General features: G+C 44.2%; 2 protein-coding genes across 3 annotated transcripts; one reads left to right on the top strand and one right to left on the bottom strand.

Moving 5' to 3' along the window:
* Positions 1-2,830: 2,830 nt before the first annotated feature.
* SPMIP11 (sperm microtubule inner protein 11) lies at positions 2,831-7,543 on the bottom strand. The gene is made up of 4 exons (XM_083599696.1): positions 7,230-7,543; positions 6,286-6,423; positions 4,151-4,295; positions 2,831-3,016 (listed from the first exon to the last, which is right to left on the bottom strand). Exons 1-4 carry the CDS (start codon positions 7,312-7,314, stop codon positions 2,968-2,970), a joined length of 417 nt encoding a protein of 138 aa, XP_083455822.1. The 5' UTR covers positions 7,315-7,543; the 3' UTR covers positions 2,831-2,967.
* Positions 7,544-12,684: 5,141 nt separating this feature from the next.
* CCNT1 (cyclin T1) lies at positions 12,685-24,542 on the top strand. 2 transcript variants are annotated; one of them, XM_083599628.1, is made up of 9 exons: positions 12,685-12,965; positions 14,178-14,259; positions 15,512-15,640; positions 16,389-16,449; positions 17,744-17,806; positions 18,159-18,204; positions 20,130-20,293; positions 20,563-20,633; positions 21,109-24,542. In XM_083599628.1, exons 1-9 carry the CDS (start codon positions 12,790-12,792, stop codon positions 22,471-22,473), a joined length of 2,157 nt encoding a protein of 718 aa, XP_083455754.1. In that variant the 5' UTR covers positions 12,685-12,789; the 3' UTR covers positions 22,474-24,542. The 2 variants fall into 2 exon arrangements, 1 of the variants encoding a protein (XP_083455754.1); XR_014544686.1 differs by lacking the exon at positions 20,130-20,293 and having other exon boundaries at positions 12,753-12,965.
* Positions 24,543-25,385: the final 843 nt, after the last annotated feature.

Here is a 25,385-nt window from a genome sequence, read left to right as displayed (position 1 = left end):
TGGGTGTAAGCCCCATTGAACCCAGTGGGACTTGACCACTGAGCACACTTGCATGAGATTTCACTATTGTACAATTGAATCACATGGGTTTTTAATTGATTTAAATCTGCATGCCATCTGTGTATGAATAAAGATGCTTTTGAAGAAAACACCTCACTAATTTTTAGATGATGCACCTCTCAAGACAGTACCTGTTAACAACAGTTCTTGAATTTTTAAATCTGCTATAGATAGATATCAGCACCTGATTGATTCAGGCTAAAGACATTTGTTAAGTCAACTTGACTGTAATCATTGCAGCCCAAGCAATTTGTGTGCACTTACATGCCTATGCATTGGTATTTTGCAGGGTTTATCATTAATATACTAAAGCTTGTACATTCCTGATTAAATCTCCTTACATTATTTCAGGCATTAAGGAACAACTATCACTGTGAATAACCCAAAGTGTAATGTTCTCGGTATAAGCTTTCGTGTGCATGCACACTTCTTCAGGTATCTGAAGAAGTGTGCATGCACATGAAAGCTTATACCAAAAACAAACTTAGTTGGTCTCCTAGGTGCTACTGGACAATTTTTTTATTTTTATATATATTTCAACTGCATCAGACCAACACTGTTACCTACCTGAATCCAGAACCTAAGTGTAATGGTAATTTTGACATATAGGACCACATCAAGACAGCCACCGTCCAGGAGAATTCAGAAACACATTACATATTTTACACACATCACTGCCAACAGTATATAGGATAATGCCCAAGGTGTTGGGATCATCTAACCGTTATAGAAAAGTGAGCTGCCGCAGGGTGGTGTAGAGCAGGGATCTTCAGCCTTTTCAGTCCCAGGAACCACATTTAGAGCCATAGAATTTGAGAGTTTGAAGGGACCACAAGGGTCATCTAGCCCAACCCTCTGCAATGCAGGAATCTTTCTGCCCAAAGTGGGGCTCGAACCCATGACCTTGAGATGGAGAGTCTCATGCTTAACCCAAACATGCATTTGGGAACCCATTTCTTAAATGTTACCATATAATTGCATGAAGGTAGTGCTCCTGTTGTGACCCACTTTGGGTCAGGCTATGACCCATTGGTACTGCAGAGGGTTTGCATGCTGGAACTTTGGCTAGGCTGTAGTAGCTGCTTCCCAGTACTGATGTATGGAAGTGAGAGCTGGACCATAAAGAAAGCTGAGCGCCGAAGAATTGATGCTTTTGAATTATGGTGCTGGAGGAGACACTTGAGAGTCCCATGGACTGCAAGAAGATCAAACCTATCTATTCTTAAGGAAATCAGCCCTGAGTGCTCACTGGAAGGACAGATCGTGAAGCTGAGGATCCAATACTTGGGCCACCTCATGAGAAGAGAAGACTCCCTGGAAAAGACCCTGATGTTGGGAAAGATGGAGGGCACAAGGAGAAGGGGATGACAGAGGATGAGATGGTTGGATAGTGTTCTCAAAGCTACCAGCATGAGTTTGACCAAACTGCGGGAGGCAGTGGAAGACAGAAGTGCCTGGCGTGCTCTGGTCCAGGGGGTCACGAAGAGGCAGACATGACTAAACGACTCAACAACAACAACAAAGTAGCTGCTAAGATGACCTGCATTTATACTACATGACTGCAATTCTATATATAGTTAAGTGACAGTAACTTTCCTTAAGCTCAATAGGTCATACATTTAAACTCCTTGCACAAAGCAGAAACCTGTAAGAAAAGCCTGTTGGATCTCGCCAGTGGCTCTTCTAGAAAAGCATCCTGTTCTTACAGTGGCAAACTAGACCTCCATCAAAGGAAAGTGTATCTCTAGTCTCTCCTTGACTGTTCTCCTCTGACTTTGTCTATGCTAAGCTAGTCAAACAATAGTAAAACCTGAAAGCCTCATCATCACCTTAGTCCCTTGCTAGAGCACAGAAGGGTGGGTTGGTTTGGTGGTTGTGTGCAAGCATCTGTAAAGCCTGCTTTTAAGTTTCCTAGAGGGAAGTGGATTGGGAAGCAGGGAATTTACAAAAAACAGAGTTGTTCCATTTCTCTGTTAAGGTGGTGGTTTGAGAAATGCGGGGGGGGGGGGGTGTAAGAGCGCAGCACTAGTCTGCCTGCAGGCCCTGCCTTTAGCAATTTGGGTCCTTCTAGCATTGATTTTCCTCCCCTTTCTTGAAGCACTGCTACAGTGACAGGTCAACGTTATTGTAATGGAAAATGCAAGGGGTCCGCATGTGGGGAAATGGGGTGGAGATAATCTATTTTGAAGTTCAATAAACATTTTATTCTGCTTTAGAACATCAGGCATGGGAAACTCAGCCCTCCAGATGTTCTGGGACTACAATTCCCATCATCCCTGACCACTGGTCCTGTTAGCTAGGGGTGATGGGAGTTGCAGTCCCAAAACATCTGGAGGGCTGAGTTTGCCCATGCCTGTATGGCATATGTCATCCATTTGTCCCTGGATGAAACATGCATTGGTCAAATGTAGACATAACACATGCTCAGGTGCACACATTTGCCAGCATCTACTTAAATCATAGCGAGCTTTGATATTGAAATGTCAGGAACAATCCTCATTCCTGTACTAATTCTTAAAAGAAGAAGCAGGGAGTGCATAGATATAGTACAAGATAAACGGCCATAGACCAGCCTTCACCAGCTGTGGACTCCCCAGATGTTCTGGACCGCAACTCACATCATCCTTGACCATTGAACGTGTTAGCTGGGTTGATGGGATTTGGCGTCCCAGCAACACTTAGAAGCCACAGGCTTCTCACTTGTAGTTTATATCCACCCACTTTCTTTTCCCCTTCTTTTGTGGGCAAAAAAAACCCCAAACACAGTGAATTGTACTGATTTCCTATTTATTTGTAGAACAAATGCGCTAGGTCTAAAACATGGGAGCCGGTTATTGCCAATGAGCTCTCACTGACACAGTGGTGCTGCCACTCGCCTCAGGTTCCTATTATGGTTCCAAATGGTTCTCAAAACATGCTGAAGAGGCGGTCGCTTGCTATCATGCTGTCAACAAATCTACAATAAACAAAGAAAACAAATTTCATTGCTGTTCCATTGTCTCGTGGGGTACTGTTTCAGCTGCCAGGACCTTATTTATCTATTGTTAAATTTATATCCCTACCATTCCTCCCAAAGGAGCCCAGGGTGGCAAACAATTGACAAAGCTATAAAAACAAACATCTTTAAAGCCAATTCGAAATAGGTGCAGACAGGGAAAGACCTCAACTTTAAAAGGCTTGTTGAAAGAGGAAGGTCTTCAAAGCACACACAGAGGAATCCTAGGAACTGTATTTTGTTAAGGGTACTGGAAACTAGCTCTGTGGGGAGCAAACAGCAGTTCCTTGGGAAGAAAGGTTCAGTGTTTGAGAAGCACATCTTAGCACAGGGGTGGGGGACCTTTTTCCAGCCAAGGACCACATTGCCTTATGGGGGGGGGGGCAGTGGGCCAAATGAGTGGGTAAGAGGCAAAGCTGGCACAGCAACACATATGACTCTTAACCTTTGTACAGTAGCCTATATTCCAGCCACACAAAGGTCAAAGGTTTCCACACACCCGCAGCCATTCCTCTATCTGCCCTCCAGGCAAGCAAGAGCATGGATCTCTTAGACAATACAAAGGGTGCTTGGATCCAGTTAAAGCAGCCACCCAGAATCTCCTCTCTACATCTGCACAATGATACCTAATGGGAGGAGGTGCAAGCTGTTGTGTCATGGCATTCAGAATTACACCTCCCTAAACACACACACACACACACACAAACCCTCCACAAGCAGCAGTCAATGAAATGGTGCTGGGAAAACTCCCAACTGCAATGGCATTGTCTTTTGCGAGTAAAAGGAGATGCTGGGCAGCTGCTTTTGGAAGGTGGCAGGAATCATGCAACCCCCTCGGTGCACATCCAGACCATGCATTTAAAGCACATCTTTCTCCAAAGAACCCTGGGAACTGTAGTTTGTTAAGGTGCTGAGAATTATAGTTCTGTGGATTCTTTGGGTGAGGCTATATGATAAAATGTAAGTTGTATGGGATGGATTTGGCCATGATGTCTGCTGTACACACAACAATTAAAGGATGAGAGTGAGATCCTCCATCCCTGGCTGGGTGAAGTGGTGGGCAGGCTGATTCCCTGCTTCCCATTGTATGCTCACTTGGTCATAGAGCTCCGTAGCTGGGGATGCCTTTGCACTCTTATCCAAGGGATGGCATCTTCTGGCTTGACTGACCGATTCTTAGGCAGCCACCAGCCAATCTCTTGTCCACAGGTCATTGGTTCCCTGTACTCTTCATTTGGGTCTAGAAAAAGAAGAAGAGTTTGGATTTGATATCCCGCCTTTCACTCCCTTTAAGGAGTCTCAGAGCGGCTAACATTCTCCTTTCCCTTCCTCCCCCACAACAAACACTCTGTGAGGTGAGTGAGGCTGAGAGACTTCAGAGAAGTGTGACTGGCCCAAGGTCACCCAGCAACTGCATGTGGAGGAGCGGGGAAGCGAACCCGGTTCACCAGATTACGAGACTACCGCTCTTAACCACTACACCATAGGAGAAACCAAAAGCTGTCTGGAGGTGTGGGAGAGAAGGATCTTGGCTTTGGGCTGGCCATCAACACTTGCTAAAAATCCACTGACTTGAGCAGGAGCTTGAGCAACAATGGAGGCTTGAGAAGATAGCTAATAATCTGTGGGTTTAAATTACCGCTGTACATATTGAGTTCAGAAGCTCAACAGTCATGTCCTCATACATGCATCAGCCCTAAACAAAGATGGGAACTGCCACGTTTGACCTATGGCCCCTTCCCTTCTAGAATTATCATATTTCGTCCTTGTCTTTTCCTCCCCTTCCCCAGAGAACCAATAACTACTGTGTCCTTAATGCTCCTGAACCTGCTTGGTGCCCTGGTTTCAGCACTGCAGGTCTAGATGTTGTTGGACTTCAGATTACATCCTCGACTATTGGTCTTGCTGGCTAGGGATGATTGGAGTTATAAGTCCAATAACATCTGGAGGGCCACAGCTTCCCCATCGCTAGGTCAGCACAAAATGTGCTCACAGAGAAGCAGGCAAGACGAGCTGGAAAGCCAAGCTCCAATGACAGCTGACACAGGCACTTAGGAGACAAGTGGCTTCCCAAGATGTCGCGAGCCTTTTAGGAGGCAGTGGGAGGTGACTGGTTCCTCATTATCAGTTGCCTAGAGGTACGAGCCTGCTGTCCAGGAGGAGGAGGAGGAGGAATGAAATCAGAGAAAGAGATCAAAACCAGTGGCGTAGCGTGGGGGGTGCAGGGGGGGGCCGGCCGCACCGGGCGCAACATCTAGGGGTTAGGGTTAGGGGCGCAAATCCACGGGTTAGGGGGCGCAAATCCACGGGTTAGGGGGCGCAAATTACTTGCCTTGCCCCGGGTGCTGACAACCCACGCTACGCCACTGATCAAAACCCCAGGTACACAAGAAAAATTGCTTTTGATTATTAAACCCAACACATTTCAAATTACAGTGGTACCTCGGGTTACATACGCTTCAGGTTACAGACTCCGCTAACCCAGAAATATTGCTTCAGATTGAGAACTTTGCTTCAGGATGAGAACAGAAATTGTGCTCCGGCGGCGCGGCAGCAGCAGGAGGCCCCATTAGCTAAAGTGGTGCTTCAGGTTAAGGACAGTTTCAGGTTAAGTACAGACCTCCGGAAGAAATTAAGTACTTAACCCGAGGTACCACTGTACTGTTCTTCCTCAGGAGCACTCTTGAACATCACATTTCCACCTGGTTGTATACACAGTATTGCAACTTGGTTTGCATGTTCACTAAAAATTCGTGACAACAAACTTCCTTTTTACATGGCCAAAGGTTTCCTCCCTGTCTTTCCCTGCTGTCTGGAGGGGCCAGCTGTCATGCTGATGCAGCGAGTAGGGAGGTGGAGCACCTGCCTCGAGCCCAACATCGTTGGAATAAGCAGAGCTCTGCTGGATCAGGCCAAAGGACCAGCTAGTCCAGCATCCTGTCCTCAGACTGGCCAACCAGATATGTACAGGAAATCCTGCAATGACATCCTCTTCAAAGAACCCAGGGGCCTTCAATCCTCCTCCTTCCTCCAAACCTGCCTCCAGAACTCTCTTAGATTTGCATGCATGCACACACACAGCTCCTGCCAACCCAGAGGTCATTGCTCCTAGTGCTGGTCCCAGTGCTCCGACTCATGAGTATGGATGTTCCTCTACAGAATCCTAAAGGCTCCTTGTGCTTTTGCTGAAACCACCATTTAAACCCTGCCTCTGGTAATTATTTACCTACATTTTTTGAGCTTCATCTTTCTGATAGCCTCTCGATACTTCCTGCAGCTTCCCCTGTGTACTGTGCCATCATATCCACTTGGTCCTATGGGTGGCAGCTTTGGGTAGAAAAGTTCCAGTTTAGGGGTTGGTGTTCCCACTGAAGATGGACAGAAGAAGAAAGAAAACTAATGCAATTCTGGAATATAGCAAAATGGAAAGCAAATGGAACAAGAGGATTAGGGGAATAGAGTTCCCAAAATTATTTGGGCAAAGCCATGACTGTTTAAAGTGGTGTGATGCTGCTTGAAATGTGTTGAGCACATGGGGCCTCAGTCAAGTAAAGAAGTAATGAAATTAGGGCCAAAAATGGTCATGTTGGAGACAGGAAAATTTCCTTGTGTCCAGGGAATTCAGTCCAATCTAGATCCCAGATGTACCACTTCAGATTGCAGCTGGAAGACAGCATGGATGAAAAATATCTCAGTAATATACAAACAATCTCTAGGCATAAAACTAGCACACTGAGGGAGAAAGGCTTAAACCATTCTCTCTGATGCGGACCAGTGCATGATTCTCTCCTTTGAAAGACTGGGATGGCCATCAACCCTTCAATTTCAGAAGGGGATTGAATAGACAAAACCAGGAACCTCCTGTACAGTAGGGGTGATATGTGTGAACAGCACAAAAAGAGCTTATCTGTGCAACTGCTCTGTATCAGTTTTCTACCATCTTCAATCATGGTTTCCCTGCAAGAATCCTGGCAATAGTAGTTTAGTGACAGTGGTGGGAATTCCATTAAAGATCCGCAGCCTTCCTCAGAGCACTGCCATTCCCAGGGTTCCGAGATGAAGGAATGACAGTTAAGACTTTTGTACCTACGTACACATACAGAGCAATCACCACTGGTTAATCCCAGGAAGGGCTTTGTTTTTTCAGCAAAGTGTTCTCGGATAGTTTCCTTACCTGGTACTTCATACTTTGGTAATTCTAGTTTTCTGTCCCGAAAGGGGTCTTGATATCCCATAAAGGTTAATCCAAAGAAAGACATTTCCTGCACCTAATTTGCTGTAGCTTCAACTGACTCCACAACTTCCCAACTGCAGCCTTCTGCCTTCAGCCTTCTAAAGCATGTTTGCTATGTTACCATGGAGATGCGCAGCTCGGCCCTGTCTCTTGGGAGTTTCTTAAGCAATGAAAACTTGAGTGTGTGAAAGGGCAACTGTGATACCTTGAGAAAAATGTACTGAGGTTTGGTTTGAGGAGGTATCTAGAAAGGAAAAGGGGAGAAGTGACCCTTAACCTTGTGTTTTTTCCAGCTTTATGACTTCATTAATTTGTATTTATTTGCATGTGATTCCCAGTGATGAAATAAGTATTTAACCAGATGGCTGTATTTTCTCTTCTAGGGAGATCTGGCACTCACAGCAGCTTTCAGTGTTGTCTCTAGTAGATGTGAGCCAAACGGTCTTCTTGAAATGCCAGCCATGAAGAGTGGCTCACTCAGTGGAGTGCTCTGAGTAAAGATAGATAAGTGTGTGCTGTGTGTCAGCCTTGTTTCCGACTCTAATAGGCAAATATTTGGCACCTCCAAAACTCAGGCATGATCGTCCCACTGAGGTGTTTCTTACCTCATCTTTATACTCTTTTAGGGGGAAGGTGAAGAAACTACCTCTTTTGCTAAGCTTTTGTACTGAAGAGGTGTAGTCTGTCTGAAGTTAGTTTTATAATCTACTCTCAGCTATTTTATTTTAGTTTGTTGTGTTTATTTCATATTTCCAGTTTAACCAGCATTTTATTGGTGTAATACATTGTCACGACAATGCTCTCCTGCACTGCAATTCTAACAAGTAGAACATTCAGACAGCAGAACAATTAAAAATAAGTTTATATACAGATATTTTTATTCATTCAGTTTATGAATCCGCATAAAACACACTGAAGCAATTTAACAATAAAAAACATCAACAACAAATGCATATTTAAAAGCAATTTCCAATCCAGTACAGACTGGAATAAAAAAATTACCCACTTAAAGGTAAAGGTAAATGACCCATGGACGGTTACCGGTAAGTCCAGTCAAAGGCAACTACAGGGTTGCAGTGCTCATCTCGCTTTCAGGCTGAGGGAGCTGGCGTTTGTCCACAGACAGCTTTCCGGGTCATGTGGCCAGCATGACTAAACCTCTTCTGGCTCAATGGAGCACCGTGATGGAAACCAGAGCACACGGAAACACCGTTTACCTTCCTGCCCACAGCGGTACCTATTTATCTACTTGCACTGGCGTACTTTTGAACTGCTAGGTTGGCAGGAGCTGGGACAGAGCAACGGGAGCTCACCCCGTCACAGGGATTCAAACCACCGACATTCTGATCAGCAAACCCAAGAGGTTCAGTGGTTTAGACCACACCACCACCCTATTCACTTAAAATACTTGTTAGGAAGGAAAAGCCTATTAAAGGTGCAGAATACAGACAGCACTTGTTCTTTAACACAAGTTCCAAATGGCAGATGTCTCCACACTAAAGGTCCAATTCTGACATTGTGTAGACCAAACCTCCCGACTGGGCGACAATGTGCTGGATGCTGTTGTAAACAAAAATTGTCCTTTTCCCTTATGGGGTATCCAAGAGCCCATACAGAGTCCTTACATAGGTTCCCTATTGGTAGGAGAAGATAACAGAGGCCAACCAGAGAATATTGAGAAGCAAAGCAGCCAGTAAGCTTGATCTTTATTGAACTGTTGCAACAGGGTGCTCCCCTCACCCACAGGAGAGGAGGAGGAACCCAGAAAAATGGCGTGCAAGGCCTTATAAAGACTTTTGAAATTGCCACCCTGTAGATCAAGACCACTCCCAGAAACATCATACATACATCACAGAAAAGGCGGTCTTAAAACAGAAATTTGAATGTTGTTTTTCTCCTGTTGTTTTTCTCCTGTCTGGCAGGTTACTTGATTGGATTGCCTGGGTAGCCTGGCCAGTCCTTTGTAATGATAAATATTTAGTTCCTGGGCCAGGTCACAGGTTCACACCCTATTCATATCTTAAATGTGCCCTTAAGACAGGATTTGTGAGGAAAGAGACAATGGAAGGTTTCCCACTTTGACCTTGCAGAGAAAACATTTCCTCAGTTTAGGAATCAAAATGGTTCCAGGTTGGTCTTCCTGCGCTGATCTATGTACATGCTTGGTTGGTACACTTATGAACATTACCATATATCTAAGACCAGAAAATTCCTATCACAATGCCCTCTCCTGCAGCATGCAGTGACCAGTTTGGTGTTGTGATAGGAATTTTGAGGTCTTAGATATATGTTAAATGTTCATAAGTGTACCAACCAAGCACATACATAAATCAGCACAGGAAGACCAACCTGAAACCATTTTTTATTCCCAAACTGACCTCAATTATTTCTCTGCAAGGTCAAAGGAAAATGGAAAAGCCTCCCCACTGTCTTTTCCTTCACAAATCCTGTCTTAAGAGCACATTTAAGATATGAATAGGGTGTGAGCCTGACCTGGCTCAGGAACTAAGTATTTATCATTACAAAAGACTGGCCAGGCTCCCCAGGCAATTCAATCAAGTGACCATTAAACAGGTATTTTATGCTTTCTAATAGATCAGGCTATTGTGTGGTCCAATAATTAGATTAGACCATGTTCCACCTGGCACACTCTGCAGTGTGACAACCTTCTCTACCCATTTTTAAATTATCCTAATTCATTTCACGAAAAAAAAGGCAAGCTTCAGGATCCATGAAAACACCAGCTACATGAAAGTATATATGCCTTGATTTAGCAGAAATGATCCCTTATAAATTGACTAATTTGGACAAGTGCCCTTTTTAGAATGTTTTTTTACAGATTGGTTTGAAAAGTTGAGAACCATGGTGCTATCTGAATTCTAATTGGACTCAGTTTGAATTTGACAAGTGTATCCAGACTGCAACTAGCTTTTTCGTCCCTTAAGAGCAAGTGAGCAACTTCCTCACAGTGCAAGACCAGAGCCTATAATACTAAAATCCCATAGAAAGGTCAAGGCAAGGACATCTCTCTCATGACATGTCCAAACCTATGGCAAGGTGACATGGTTTATATGAAAGCCCTAAAGGGATTCACCAGGGATTGTTGCTGCTGTGGTATGATGGAGGAGAGCTACGTATGTTTGACACCTGAAAACACACAAAAAGGCAGAAACAAACCAAACTGCATTTTCCATTCATTATTGGACTTTCCTGCTAAGTGAAAAGCATAGACCACTCTTGAGTAAATATTTCTCCCAAAGTGTTAGAATGCTGCAAGTAATTTAGTAACAAAATACAACATGTGTTATTTTTATGTGATATCCTATATTTATACAAAGGCATCCATTTACAACATACCATGTTATTATTTGTGGGGCAAATTTTTTTAAGAAAAGGACAGGAAGACCGACCTGAAACCATTTTTGATTCCCAAACTGACCTCAATTATTTCTCTGCAAGGTGAAAGGAAAATGGAAAAGCCTCCCCATTGTCTTTTCCTTTACAAATCCTGTCTTAAGGGCACATTTAAGATACGAATAGGGTGTGAGCCTGACCTGGCTCAGGAACTAAGTATTTATCATTACAAAAGACTGGCCAGGCTCCCCAGGCAATCCAATCAAGTGACCATTAAATAGGTAACCTGGCAGACAGGAGGTAAACAAAGCACTCAGATTTCTCCTGTTGACCGCCCTTTCTGAGATGTAGGTATGATGTATGGGGGGGTCTTGAGCTACACCCCTTCTGTGATGTATGTATGATGTTTCTGGGGGTGGTCTTGATCTACAGGGTGGCAATTTCAAAAGTATATATAAGGGCTTGCGCGCCATTGTTCTGGGTTCCTCCTCCCTCCTGCGTGTGGTGAATGAGGACCCTGTTGCAACAGATCAATAAAGATCAGGCTTACTAGCTGCTTTGCTTCTCAATATTCTCTGGTTGGCCTCTGTTATTTTCTCCTACCAATAGGGAACCTACATAGGGACTCTATATGGGCTCTTGGATACCCCATAAGGGAAAAGGGCAGATTTTGGTTTACAACAGTGTGTATAAGAGAGGAGATGAAGTTTAGCTGTCCTGGTCCCAAACTGTACAGAGCTTTATTCACCAGCACCAGCACCTTGGATTTAGCCCAGGAAGTAACTGGCAGCCGGTGTAATTCCTTCAGCAGCAACATTAATATTGTTGCGCACTACCCCAATTGGTGCCAGATTCCAGGGCTTCCAGGCACTTACCTAGGGTTTGATGTCCTTGGGATGAGGGGCAGCAGAGACTGTGAGGTCTTTAGGATATAGGTCTTATTTACAACCGGAGCCTACGTTGGAGGGGCTCACAGCATTAACACCCAAGAGGATCTTCTCCCATAGCCACAGCCTTGGATTCAAGCAGAAATCAAGCATGGTTCTTGTTAAATTGTGGGTGAACGTATCAGACGACACAGCGATTCTTCCAACAGCTCTTGTTTATTCACAGGCCAGAACAGAACTGGGCTGAAGTGGTCAGCCAACCTGCTTATATAGAGCTCAACTACAAAGCAACAGTAACAACGAGACAGTGTGGTGTAGTGGTTAAGAGTGATAGACTCGTAATCAGGTGAACCGGGTTCGCTTCCCTGCTCCTCCACATGCAGATGCTGAGTGACCTTGGGCCAGTCACACTTCTCTGAAGTCTCTCAGCCTCACTCACCTCACAGAGTGTTTGTTGTGGGGGAGGAAGGGAAAAGGAGATTGTTAGCCGCTTTGAGACTCCTGAAGGGGAGTGATAAAGCGGGATATCAAATCCAAACTCTTCAAATCCAAACTCTGTACATATCCAATCACTGAACGTCACTTTCAATTCCTTATTTGCATATGCGGACCTGAGTGAAAACTATCTACAGTATCCCCCTGCTAGCCCAGGGTGAGAACTTCAGTACATATCAGTTCTCATTCTCTGGCTTCTGCCTGCTCCTAGCCCAGCTCTCCCACATTTCTCCTCCTCCCCACTCACTACCAGCCAGGGAGGGAGGGTCCATTTGCCTCCTGGCACGCAGCTGCCAAGCTGCATATATACACCGCTTGGTTGTAGCGGGGGAAGGGGGGACCTCGAAGCGGAAGCGTGAAACCATCGCTTAAAAATTTACAAGCGTAATTTAAGACGTGCAGAAGGTTAAAACCACACTGGCATAGATTAAAACGAACCAAAAAAAAGGCTCATGTAAGTCCCTCTTCTTTGCGTGTCACTCTACCATTTTTGCCTCTATGACGATCGCCATAGAGATGGGAGGCGTCGACCGACGCATCTGAAACGTAACTGTCAACGCAACGCCCCGCCCCCACCCCTACGCAAGCCAATACCGGAAGTTCGGCACGCACATCCTCTTCCTTTCTTTCTCCCAGCGGGAGAGGAAACGGAAGTACGCACGCACGCACGCACACTCTGGGGCGAGGTCACGCAAGCGTAGGCCGGTGCGCGGTGCGTGCGTCTCCAGACGCATGCGTGGTTGTCGACGGCGACGGCGGCCATCATGGCGGTGTGTGGCGCGGCGGCTGCAGCAGGAGGCGGCGGAGGGCGCTGGTATTTCAGCCGAGAGCAGCTGGCGCGCAGCCCTTCCCGGCGCGCGGGGCTCGACCCAGACAAGGAGCTGTCGTACCGGCAGCAGGCAGCCAACCTGCTTCAGGATATGGGCCAGCGCCTGACTGTGTATCCATTGAGGGACTAGGCCGCGGCAGCTCGAGCCGGGCTGGGTTGAGCAGGGTGCGGGAAGCGCGCTTGGGCCGCTGGGCGAACTAGGCCTCGCCGGAGCTGAAGCCTCTGAGGCGAGAGACCAAGCCTGGGGCCTCGCGGTGGTTCGCGGCCGGCTTAGAACGGGGCACGTTATTAGGCCGCGTCCTACAAAGATGGCCCGGTAGCGGGTGGGAGTTCGGACGCGTTTACGGTTGGCCGCGGAGGGTCGACTCCGCGACGCGGAGAAGGCTGGGGTGGAACTAGGTGGGGTCGGGGAGAGGAGACTAGGCCCTGAAGCCTGGATCGAGCTGCAAGGCCCGAGAGAGGAAGCCGTTATTGAGCAACAACTTGGAAGGCGCACTCATTTGTTAGCAGGCCGGCTTGGCTTGGGATTGCGAATCTTAAGATTTGAGCTAAGTTTTAAGAGGGTTATTTGCTGGTGGGAAAAGAGGCCAGTCTTGGTTCCTGTACGGACATTTCTCCTTTGCGCAGGTTAATGCTGGTTACGCTTATGGCGGTGTATTTTTTCAAAATGCAGCCAAAGTCCCGTCAGTGTTTCCTGTATTAGGTTTCTTGATTATGGAGGAGTAAATGTTGGTGAGCCGTTAGCAATGCTTTAAAGCTTGGTTCTGATTTTAAAGATGTGATTTAGCCTGGAAAATTAACGTTTGTGTATGTGTGTTTAGATGTGTGTTCAGAGAGAGGGTCTCTTTACTGTCAGTACAATCCTAGCCAGGTCTACTAGGAAATGAATCCTTTTGTATGTAGTGGGGCTTATTCCTAGGTAAGTGCTATTATGACTGTAGCCTTAGTATAGTGAGTTTACTTAAAGGTCATATGGCACTTAGTGTGATTCCATGCACGTTTATTTGGAAGTCCCATTGGTGCTTACTCTTGGTAAGAATGCAGAGCATTGCAGCCCAATATTGTTTTAGCATTTATTGGTGTTGAACTTCCTGTGTAAGCCTGCATCTGAAGGATAAGTGTTCTAATCATTTTGGAGACATCTGGGATTTGCTAATGTGTGATGTACGTTACCTCAAAAACACTGATTCACATCAGTGTGTGTTGTGAAGATTGGAATACATGGGGCAGTGCAGTCCTTTAAAACCTACAGTTTGCAGATAACCCTTTTAAAATATGCTTGGAAAGCCTTTGTCTGCTTTTTCCTTAACCACAAGATACTAGTTCCCAACTGACTATCAACACGGCTATTGTCTACATGCATCGGTTCTACATGGTTCAATCTTTTACTCAATTTCATCGAAATGTAAGTATTATTTATTTATTTATTTATTTCCCTATCCATCTGACAGGGTTTCTCCAGCCACTCTGGGTGCCTTCCAGCAAAGATTGAAAATACATTTGTATCACTTGTATTAGTACTTTTTCTTAGTTAGAATTGTACATAGATATGTTTCATATTCTCCCTTATCCCACGCAGATTAAGAGAAAGGGTGTGTGCTGAGTATTGTGGTGGAAATCTTTAAAGGTTTTATTCTATGTCACATTTTTCAGAAATTAATTCCAAATAATTTATTATGAAGAGGGTATGAGAGCAAGGATAATCTCTATTAAACATTTGATCTCATTTTTCTGATCTAAAAATACATTTAAGGTCGCTAGCAATTATACATAAAGAAGAACAAAACATGAACAGATTCATTTTGTGTTCACTAGTTCACACTAATAGTTAAACAATAAGATAATAGAAGAGTGAAATGTAGTGGCAACAGCAATAGCAAATCCATGAATGAACTTAGAGGCATCACCTAGGTCAAATGCTTATAGGAACAATACCATTTTGCTGATGCCCATTTTTTGCTGAAGAAGAGAGGAAGGTAAACTTCCTGAGGCAACACATTTTAAAACTTGGATGCTGTAACTAACAGGGCACACATTCCATATAAAACTGGATGGTTTTAACCTAGGTTTCTGTTTCAATAGATCTGTATCAAGTTTTGGACCCTATGGTGATCAAGGTAGCTCCTAAATTGATCATCAGCTTAGCAGTGGTCTTCACTTCAGGATCAGCAGTAGAATGCCCCAGGAAAACTTGAAAACTTGCACCCACAGTTCCTTGTAGAAGTTTTTCATTTTTGTAACTTAGTTTTCCTGTGATGATAAGACCTGGAGTCATAATGTTTTTAAGGAAAAGAATAAGCCTATAATTCCCAGAAACCATCCCCTGCATTAAATTATAGCTTCTACTGTGCATAATTTGTGCAGTGTGAAAACCCAGGTAGTTATATCCCAAATTAGCACTGGTTGTCTACTGTTTAATAGCTTTCATATAAAACATGGGTTTTATACAATCCAGTATGTTCTGCAGGTTATGATGCCTTGCCAAATGAATCTTTTAATGTTTGTATATACAATTCAGCTCATGGACATTTAGTCAAATAGTAGAACTACCAATTCTAAGTTGTTGTTAAGATACTTTCTCTGGACTTTTTGAGACCAAGGAGGTTTGCTGCCATTTGAAAGAGGATGTTGCATTTAAATTTATTTTCTCTGTAAAGTCTGTAGCACCAGCTGCCCTTTTCCTGGCAGCCAAGGTGGAGGAGCAACCGCGAAAACTGGAGCATGTCATCAAGGTCGCTCATGCCTGTCTGCATCCTCAAGAGGCGCTTCCAGATACGAGGAGTGAGGTAAGTAACTGAATACCTGTGAAACATATACAGTGCTCAACAAGTGAGGGAGGGGAAAGGACGAATCCTGGCAGTGCAAGTCCCCTGTGCTTCATTGGATCTAGAGTGCTACAGCTTTGTTGGAATATTATCTGAACAATAGTAATTAGTTCTTGAATATTGCTGGTGCATAGTACAGAAAGCTCTGGGATTTTGTAAGCCAAATAGCTTGTCTGTCCTGTGTGTTCCTGCTAGAGTGTTGTGAATTAAAGCCAGATGTGTAGCACTGTTTGTATTAATGGGTGGATATTGCCTGCCAGGATCACCCTCTTATGGTGACACAGAAAACGTTGTTTGAAATTCATTCCTGTCACTGCCATTCAAACAGGAGGATTGTTAAGCATATTGTTTTACATCTCACCACAGCCCTTCCTGACAGGACCAGCACATCTAACCTTGCCAACAAGGGGGAAGCTTTATTCTGAAGCCAAATTGAAGGAAAGGGCAAATTTTTAACACACACTGATAACTTCATGGCAGTTGAAGCCATTATGGAATCAAGAGCAGCCTCTTGAGCAAGCATTGTGTCTATTGGGCACTTAACATTTTTTTCCTGGGAATGGGATGCTTGTGCCAATTCTCTCCAGCATTGACTATGATAAAGATTCCCCCTTGATATTTTTTTGCCTCCCCAAGAGAGTGTTAGAAATATGCAGGCTTGATACAGAGTGCCTCATCACAAGTAACCTGCCTGTCCTCTCAACCCCAGGCTTACCTGCAACAAGCCCAAGACCTGGTCATTCTAGAGAGCATAATACTGCAGACCCTGGGTAAGTTTTTCCAAGCGGACGGGCTGCTTCATGAATCTCAGACCCAGGAAAGTTCCGCAGAGTGGAGAGTCTAATCCCAGTCTTCTTCACAGCTGGAGGGCAGAGGCACAGCTGGCCAGTGTGGGAGAGCATCAGTCCAGGCGACAAACCTCACAATTTATGACTTGTTTGATATGTTTTGTTTAGGGTGAATTTATTGACATTCTTGTAAACCAATATGAATGCAAAAATTGGTTTGGGTTCTTTTTCAACAGGATTTATATTGTTCAGGTTCCATGCAGTGTACTCTGGATTGAAGGCTTAGCAACATGACAGCCTATTGTTCCAATTGTATGATTAGCTTGGTCATGCAGGGTGGGAACTGGATACCCAGACAAACTGACATGAATTGTTGATGTTGAGCTTTTGCTACTTTGTAACTAATTCAAACAGGTTTTTTTGATAGCTGAAACAATATTATTTCTATGCCTTTGGTAACCTCTTGGCTTACAGATACTATCTCTCACTGTAATTAGATGAATGATATGATGCCCAATCTTGCTTGTTATATGCAGATATTTCAAACACTTTTTTGAAAACACCTCAGAGGTTTTCTTACAATCAAGTGGTATATAAATTTTAGTCCCCAATGTACAAAGAAGTTACCCCTGGCTGCAAGGGACACAACAAAATTATTCCAGTAACACTTTCATCAAAGAACATCGCAGAGGAAGAACTTGATTAACTTAATTGTTGCTGGTAGTAGTTACTGTCTGGCAGAAGGCAAGGCTTCAAATATTTTTTTTTATTGTCTTTCCTGAGCCATTGCCCACTGGGACTTCTCAGACCAGTCCATAGCTGGGCCAAACATTTCCCCTTAAAAGAAAACATTTGAAAACTAGGTTTATACTCAGTGAGCATCTGTTGCTTAAGAGGAAAACATTGCTTGTTGGTGTTTGGAGTGAGAGGAAAAGCTCTCTTCCAGTAGATTGTAGAATTTTCTTTTCCTGTTGTTTTAATACAGGTTAGTTTTCTGATTTAGAATGTTCAGTTGTATTTTAGTATATTTGCAGCAGAGAATATGGTTGCCTTAGAAGCTAGACGTTTCTGTCATTTTCTTGTGCTGGATAACAGATTCATTTGAACCTAGGAAGATATTGTGCTTTCTTCTTGCTTGCAACTGAACACACAGCATGAGCTTTAATGGGGAAGAATGAGCAATCTACTTGCCTCCCAGGATCCAGGGGCATTTGTGGTATGTAGAAGCACAAGTATGTTATATCCATGACCTAACTGTCACCTGTTTTTCTTCCAGGGTTTGAGATCACCATAGATCATCCTCACACTCATGTGGTGAAATGCACACAGCTAGTGCGAGGTAAGCAGTGATTCAACACTGCTGTGATTCTGGCACAGCACTTATGACACTTTCACACAGAAGTGGTTGCGTTTCTTAGCCGACAAATTGTTTCTTGGTCAAAGGAACAAGTAAAATAAACAGAGGGTGTTGCTATACTAAATATTCACCCCTTACCCTGGCTTAATATGGTGGTAATGAGTTGGATACAAACTTTCAGAGTATGGCAGTATTAAAGTAGGCATTTACAGCTGATGAGTATATATATATAATCAAAGTAAATATGCTGAGCTATTTCCCAATAGAAACATATTGTTGTATATTAAAGAGGTGCTTTGCAGCACTAACACGTGGTTTTCCTTTTTTCTTTCAGCCAGCAAGGATCTGGCACAGACGTCCTACTTCATGGCTACCAACAGGTACATGTTGAAGGCTTACTGTTATTAGCTTTTTTATTTGGGAATGTAGTTCTTGACAATTGTAGAAGAACATCCTTCTAAACTTACAGAAGAAATGCTTTATTGCGCATTTGAATATCAGGGCAGTACATGTCTTACCCTAGAATAAATTAAGGTTCTGTTCTGAAGAAATCTCCTAGAAAATAAGTTGACAATGCTACTAGCTCATGTACTAGCCTATGTTGTGGCCTAAACAAAAAAATAAACAGCTTTTATTAGGATTTTCCTGCTTGGTTACCCTGAAACAATTCTTGCTTGCCATAGGTGGCTGGCTATTTATAATTCCAGGCTAAAATTGCTTTGCTACTAAGTGTGGATCAGACTGGATCTTTCCATCTACAAGTCAGTGAACACTTAGCAGCATTCATCTGAGATGAAAAGTATTAGATTTTCTTTTGGAAGACGCTAAATTGTTGGCTTGAGCTGGCTTTTTTCAATCTAGAATTCTCCAGAAGAGAGATGCCTTTTCAGTATTTGAACCCTGCAACACAGTTGAAATCACTTTTTGGAACTATATTGTGTGCAAAGGCTGCCATTCTATAGATTTTATATTTCATGTTTAGATTTTGTTCTGATAACCATTGCTCAGTTTAGTGCTCTTCTTGACAGTGTTTCAGACACTCATACAAACTAGTTTTCTCTGAATTCAGATGTGGCCTGGTATATGCAGCTGTTTAAATGTTTCAGCTTTGTACTTCATGGAGGACTGAAGTAGGGAATTTTGTGTCTAATACAGCAGTCAGCATCCTGAGGATTTTACTATTCTTTTTTAAAAGTAGGGCGTATAGAAACTTGGTGACATATGTTGTGCCTTGTGAAATTTCAGAAGCCAGAGAGTAGATACATAGGCCTTCCTGTGACCAATTAATGGGGTTTGAGTTCTCTTTCTAATTTCTTGCTTCTTTCTCATTGACTTGTAGGAACTGAATTTTAAAAGTGCAAAATAACATACGTGTAGATTTGCTTATGTGGGTTACCTTGTTGCAGAGTATATAGTCAGCTGATGTGTAATATGCAAAGAGTACTAATTCCGCTGGAGATTAATTTATTTAGAAGGAGGGGGATGGAATGGGCTTGAGGCCTCATCCTTCTCAAAATGCTGCTTGCAAGTCCCATCACCACAGTCGTTGCTTCTTCCTGGTGTAGGGGAGGGAAAGAGCAGCTGGCACATCTCCCAAGGACCACTTTTGTCCCAGCAGACACCATTTACAAATCAATGCCTTGCCCTGTAGTGTGTCTCCAGTTTGTTGAGATAGAAATGTACCATAAGTAAAGTAGTATCTTGCCAGCATCTCTTTGTTATCAGGCTTCTGGGGCCCATTCCTATTAGGTTGTTGTCATGCAAGACGATTTGATGCTCTGTGGAATTGGCCAAAGCTTAAAGGGAACTACAGTTTGTCTAAGGCACAACTGCTTGACTGTTGGCTTTTGGATCTGATGCAAAAATCTACTGCCATCACTGATCAGATTGTCGTATCTGGAGGTTTCTGGCACTTTTTGGCCTGGTGAATAAAATTCCTTTGAAAAAGAGCCAAGTAGCCCAAATCTCTTGAGATTGTTCTCTGGTGCTATTGGATAATCCAGCCCTGTGGAACCCCAAAATAGTAACTTCAAATGCAGCATTTTCCCTTTGCCCGCCCTGTTGGCCGTATGGGGGTCCTGGAGCTCCAGGCTGACGGGAGCTCCTGGAAAACCTCGTGGAAGAAGGCTGAAACAGTGTTGTTTTAAGCAGGGCCTGCTTGACCATGCAGGATAATTAAGGCTTTTAAAGCTGAGGGATGCTCACTTCTTGCAGTGTCTGTCCAGCGGGCGGTTGTGTGTGCTGCTGCCGTTCAGGCTTGGGAGCTTACAGCTTTCTGTTTCTCTCTCCCTGCTGGTGATGTCAGCCTTCACCTAACCACCTTCAGCCTGCAGTACACCCCTCCCGTTGTGGCCTGCGTCTGCATCCACTTGGCCTGTAAGTGGTCCAACTGGGAGATCCCAGTCTCCATGGACGGGAAGCACTGGTGGGAGTACGTTGATGGCACTGTAACTCTGGAACTCTTGGATGGTAAGTTTGGAGCAAGGTCAAATACGTTCCCATGCACAATGAGGTATTTTATTACCTTGATATCTTACTTCTAAGGGACATTCTCACCAAGGTTTCCAGCATGGCAATAAAAAATTAAGTGGGATTAATTTGATAACTTGAGCCAGTATTATTAGTCCCAGGACTGCTCCATCTGTTGCTGGCAAGGGCAGAAGTTAAAGCACCCTTTGGGTTCTGGCTTGTAAATTCCACGCCTCTAACTACTTGGTGTTCTTGTGTTTATCTTGCAGAACTTACTCATGAATTCCTGCAGATCCTTGAGAAAACTCCTAACCGGCTGAAACGAATCAGGAATTGGCGGGTAAGGTCCTCTGCACACTCTGAGCATGGCTTGGCAAAGTTGTGTGTGCTCTTAGGTTTGATAAGTAATGCAGAAATATATGTATAATAAACATCTTCTGGCTGTGAGGCGATGAATATTCAAGAGGTGTATGCTTCTCTACATAAACCCTTCTTTATTTATTTGAATTATCCAAAGGTTTCATCAGACAGGAAGCTGTCTGCCTTCTCCCATAATAGAATTTTCTAAAGTGGCAGGATCAAATGTTGTATGCTGTTGAAATGCGATGTATTCTATTTTCTTGCAAGACAATTTGTGAATGAAAAAAATGTTTATGGAAATGGCATAACAGGACAGTTGCAACAAAACAGGGCAGCTCCTTCCTTCCTTCCTTCCTTCCTTCCTTCCTTCCTTCCTTCCTTCCTTCCTTCCTTCCTCTGTCCAGGAGAGAGATCTGGCATTCTAAAGTTGGTACTGCTTTTGTTTTTTCCCCTAGGCCTGCCAGGCAGCTAGGAAATCAAAGACTGATGATCAAGGTGATGATGATTGCCTCTCAGAACAGACCATTCTCAGCATGATCTCCAGAAGCTCCTCTGACACAACCATTGCAGGTCTGATGAGCATGTCTACTTCCTCGACAGCTGGAGGCCTTGCTTCGCTTTCAGGTGCAGCAGGCGACTCTCCAGGGGACCTTGGCACAGATGTGATGTCAGCAGACAGCTGGATGGCTCAACACCCGTCACATAAATTGGAGGTCAGCCACAGGGCCAGTGAAATGTCTTCCAGCACAGATCATCCACATCTCGATAACAGTAGCGGCCCCTTCTCTAAGCAGAGCATTAAAAGTGCACCACTGGCAAAAGTATCATTAAAGGAGTATCGTGCCAAACATGCTGAAGAACTAGCTGCACAGAAACGTGAGCTGGAAAACATGGAGGCAAATGTACGTTCTCAATATGCCTATGCTGCTCAGAACCTGCTTGTGCAACAGCAGCGGGAACGGGATGTGCAGCAGCAAGAGAATAACCCATCTCCCATCATTCTGAAAATCCCATTGGGTGGCAGCTCTGATGGTTCTGAACGGCTCCCCACTGAAAAGCCTGATAAGACCTCATCTGCCCTCAAAGTTCGGCTGACTGCACCAGGGGACAAACCTGCTGTCTCTTCCTCCAAACCGGAGGAAATAAAAATGCGCATCAAGGTGCCGACTCTGTCAGAACGGCCAGGCTCTTCTGATGAAAGTAGCGGCAAGAGCCGAGGAGAGCACAAGGAAAAACATAAGGTCCATTCTTCCAACCACCACCACAACCACCATTCTCACAAACATTCACATGCACAACCTGTTGCCAGCACCAAGCGGCCAGTGGACTCCAAGCATGGTAACCAAAGTGGCATTGCATCCCATAAAGGTTTTGTCCCAATTTGTTCCTTCCGCAAGAGACCACTTTCTGAGGAGGCCTCAGCTGCAGCACATGAACATCAGCCGAAAATCAGCAAGAATTCAAAAGGGGCCTCCATGCCGTTTCCCTTTCCCCAGCACCCTGGGCACAGCTTGGATGCAGCTGGTCTCCCTTTTGTCCAGGGCAGCAAAACCAGAGGGGCTCCTGGGAAACTGGACAAGAGCACTGCCGGGGCCAACGGGCATAACATGAACCAGGCCATTGATTACCAGGATACAGTGAACATGCTGCACTCCTTGCTCAGCGCACAGGGCATGCAACCCACCCAGCCTCCCACCTTTGACTTTGTACATTCATATGGCGAGTACTTGAACCCCAGGGCTGCTGCGAGTGTGGATAAACCACGGCCGCCCCCTCTACCTTCAGAACCTCCCCCTCCCCTGCCGCCTCTCCCCAAGTGATTCCCGTTTTTAACTACTGAGGTTGGGCTGCCGTCTGCTGAGGGCATGTTGCTCGTAGTGATCTCCACTGCCTTGTGTGAATGCCCGAACCCCTTTTTAAAACATTTTTATTATTGGTATGAGAATGTGGAGCCCTTGAAGCTGTGAAAAGATGCGCCCATCTTTCTCCATGTGCTTCCCCTCCCCTCCAGTCCTACTGGAAAGAAATGGGGATATGTTTCCTGTCAGACTGATTTGAAGGTCGTGAACCAACAGGAGATGGCATAGGGCTATTTAAAATTGTTGCAGTCTTTCTCCTAAAAGACATTTAAAATAATTTAAAAATAAGTTATATATGTTCTTAGTGTTGATTTTATTTTTCTAAGGTGGACAAAGGAAGGGGATTACAGCAGAAACTGAAATGAAGGCAGGGCTCATGGGCTCTGTGCGCTCCTTAAGTGTTACTTGTCCTGGTGGAAGTTGCTTCCCTCTGAATGGAAGGCAGTGAAGGTTTGATAGGATGAAAAGGCATGAAAACTCTCTTGAGGAAGGCATGAACATTAACTAGAAGCCTAATGGTTGGGTAGGGCGTGGAGTTCCCTCCCTCAATTTCTCCCTACTGCTGCTTTTGGTTGCTTACCAGTGAGCGTGGAGACAGATGGCAGACCCGTATTTCCAAGAAACTTTGGAAACAGCAAATTGTGTGTTTTAGTTTCTGGCTTTGTCCAGCCCTTCCTGCTGAGCGGGAAGGATGTGGGAACGTGTCTTCCTTAACCTTTCACTTCCTGCCTTGACCACATTGCTTCCATTTGGGTGCCCTGCTACTGTGTGTCCCACCTAGCATAAGGCATTGAAAATAATTTTGATGGGACTGCGTTATAAAGGTGGTCAGGACTGTGTCTTCCTGCAGGAACTCTGAGGGTGCCTTCAAAAAAGAGGGTCTTTGCAGCAACTTATCTGGAAGTGGGGGTTAGTTTGGGAAGAGGAGTGGGAAGGGAGGCAGAAAGTCAATGTGAATGTTAGAACAGTAATCGTGATTCTGGGATGCTTTAAATTGTACTTAAACTGCATTATGGGATACGAGATTTTCATATTTGCTAGAAGCAGAAAAGGCTTTTCAAAGTATTTGTAAAGACAGCAGTGAGTGGAATCAGGCATATTTGGATTGGAGAACAGAGGAGTGAAAAGAGCTGGTAAAACCTAGATGAATAAATGGGAACTTGCTTGTCTCCTCATTTAATGATGTCCGCCGACAATATAAACCTATGGCCAGGTTTACTGTGTCCTGACTTTGAGATCTACGGGAAAATGTGGGAATTGACCCTGTGTAAGTTGATTCAGAGACATATTCCAGCCTAAGGTTGTATAGCAAAAGGCATAACATTCTGACCTGATTCTCCAGTACTGTGTTAAAGTTAAATGGGGTTATTCTTTTTAAAAGTGGCCATATATTTAGTGTTTCTGTAGATGACATCTGAGTGCTTGTTCATTTGACAGGATTCAGCCTTGGTTTGTCGCATCATAACAATTGGACTGAACAACTTGGTTGGTACTCATAAATCCCAGCTTTGCTGTCCTTTGAGTATACATTTCTTAGTTCAGCAAAGTATTTCAGGGCATTCCCACTGCTCTGAAGAAACTTCCAAATTAAAATCTGGAGGATTGTGTGGTGTAAAGCATTGTGGTTTTCTTAGCTGGAATGGAATGCTTTGACTAATACATATCAATAGGTATCTATTCCAGTGTGTTAATAGCAACTAAAAGTTGTGAACAAACAAGGCTAGCAATGGCCTAGGTCTGCAGTCTCATGTGAGAAAAGTTTAATTGCTGCTGGTTAGATAGAGTGTATCATGTTTAAAACAACAAAAGACACTCATCTGTGGGTATCTGTTTGGTTTTTATTGAAGTGTTTTCTCTTAATTTGGAACAATAACTATTTTCCCACCACCTCTTAATTTTTAAAGCAATGGTGTCTCAGCTGTTGATGGTCACAAACTTTGGTCTGGTTTCACATAATCTTTCAGAAACTTTCTAATTCCCAGCTCATATTATTACTATTCTAAGTTTCAATAAATGTACTGTCTCCGCAATTTGTCTGTTCTATATTTCAACAGTTGCAAACTGCCTTGGTCACATCCCAATATTTATATACAGCAAAGAAAGTCTGTACAGAAGCATTGGGGAAAGAACCTTGTATCATATAATAGTTCTGGATCCAGGACTCATTGTTATCCTTCCTCCTCTGCCTTGTGGCTCTAATTTTTTACACTGGGATTTTACCTATCTTTAAACTGCTTTTCACTTCACCAGTTTTCTGCTTACAGCAGTGTGGGGAGTGGGGCAGACAGAGGGAAGTGGCAATGCTGGGCAAATTATTTCCCCCCCTAAGCAGTAGCAGTAGCACAATATCACTTTTCACAAAGTACCGTATTTTTCGCCCTATTGGACGCTCCGGCCCATAGGACGCACCAAGATTTGGGGGGGGGGGGGGAATAAAGGGAAAAAAATTATTCCCCCCCCCCCAGGCGGGGGGCGGGGAAAGCCCGAGCTTCCCCCGACCCCAGCCCCCAGAACAGGTCCCAGAGCGATGCCGAAGCTGCGTGCAGCTTCGGCATTGCTCTGGCTGCGCGCCCGGGAGGTTTGCGCGGAGCTGCGCCGAGCCCAGGAGTGCAGGCAGCTCTGCGCAACCCTCGGGAGCCCGTCGTGGCTTCGCGCCGGGCTCCCGAGAGTTGCGCAGAGCTTCCTGAAGCCTGTATTCGCCCCATAGGATGCACACACATTTCCCCTTTATTTTTTTTATTTTTATTTTTAAAGATATTTATTGAAATTTTACAAAAACATAAGTTTACAAAATAGAAAAAAGTCATATAGAAAGAAAAAGATACAAAAAAGAGAACATACAAAAATACATAAAAAAGAAAAAAGAATAAAAA

Source organism: Podarcis filfolensis (assembly GCF_964270895.1).
Source record: "Podarcis filfolensis genome assembly, chromosome: 2".
Lineage (NCBI taxonomy): Eukaryota > Metazoa > Chordata > Lepidosauria > Squamata > Lacertidae > Podarcis > Podarcis filfolensis.
This window is presented reverse-complemented; position numbering and strand designations above follow the sequence as displayed.

Coding starts and splice junctions, on each gene's coding strand:
- SPMIP11 (XM_083599696.1), bottom strand. CDS start 7,314: ATGTCTTTCTTTGGATTAACCTTTATGGGATATCAAGACCCCTTTCGG. Junction 6,424..7,229: donor ACCAAAGTATGAAGTACCAG/GTAAGGAAACTA, acceptor GTCCATCTTCAG/TGGGAACACCAACCCCTAAA. Junction 4,296..6,285: donor AAAGATGAAGCTCAAAAAAT/GTAGGTAAATAA, acceptor TTCTTTTTCTAG/ACCCAAATGAAGAGTACAGG.
- CCNT1 (XM_083599628.1), top strand. CDS start 12,790: ATGGCGGTGTGTGGCGCGGCGGCTGCAGCAGGAGGCGGCGGAGGGCGC. Junction 12,966..14,177: donor ATGGGCCAGCGCCTGACTGT/GTATCCATTGAG, acceptor ACAAGATACTAG/TTCCCAACTGACTATCAACA. Junction 20,634..21,108: donor AACGAATCAGGAATTGGCGG/GTAAGGTCCTCT, acceptor TTTTTCCCCTAG/GCCTGCCAGGCAGCTAGGAA.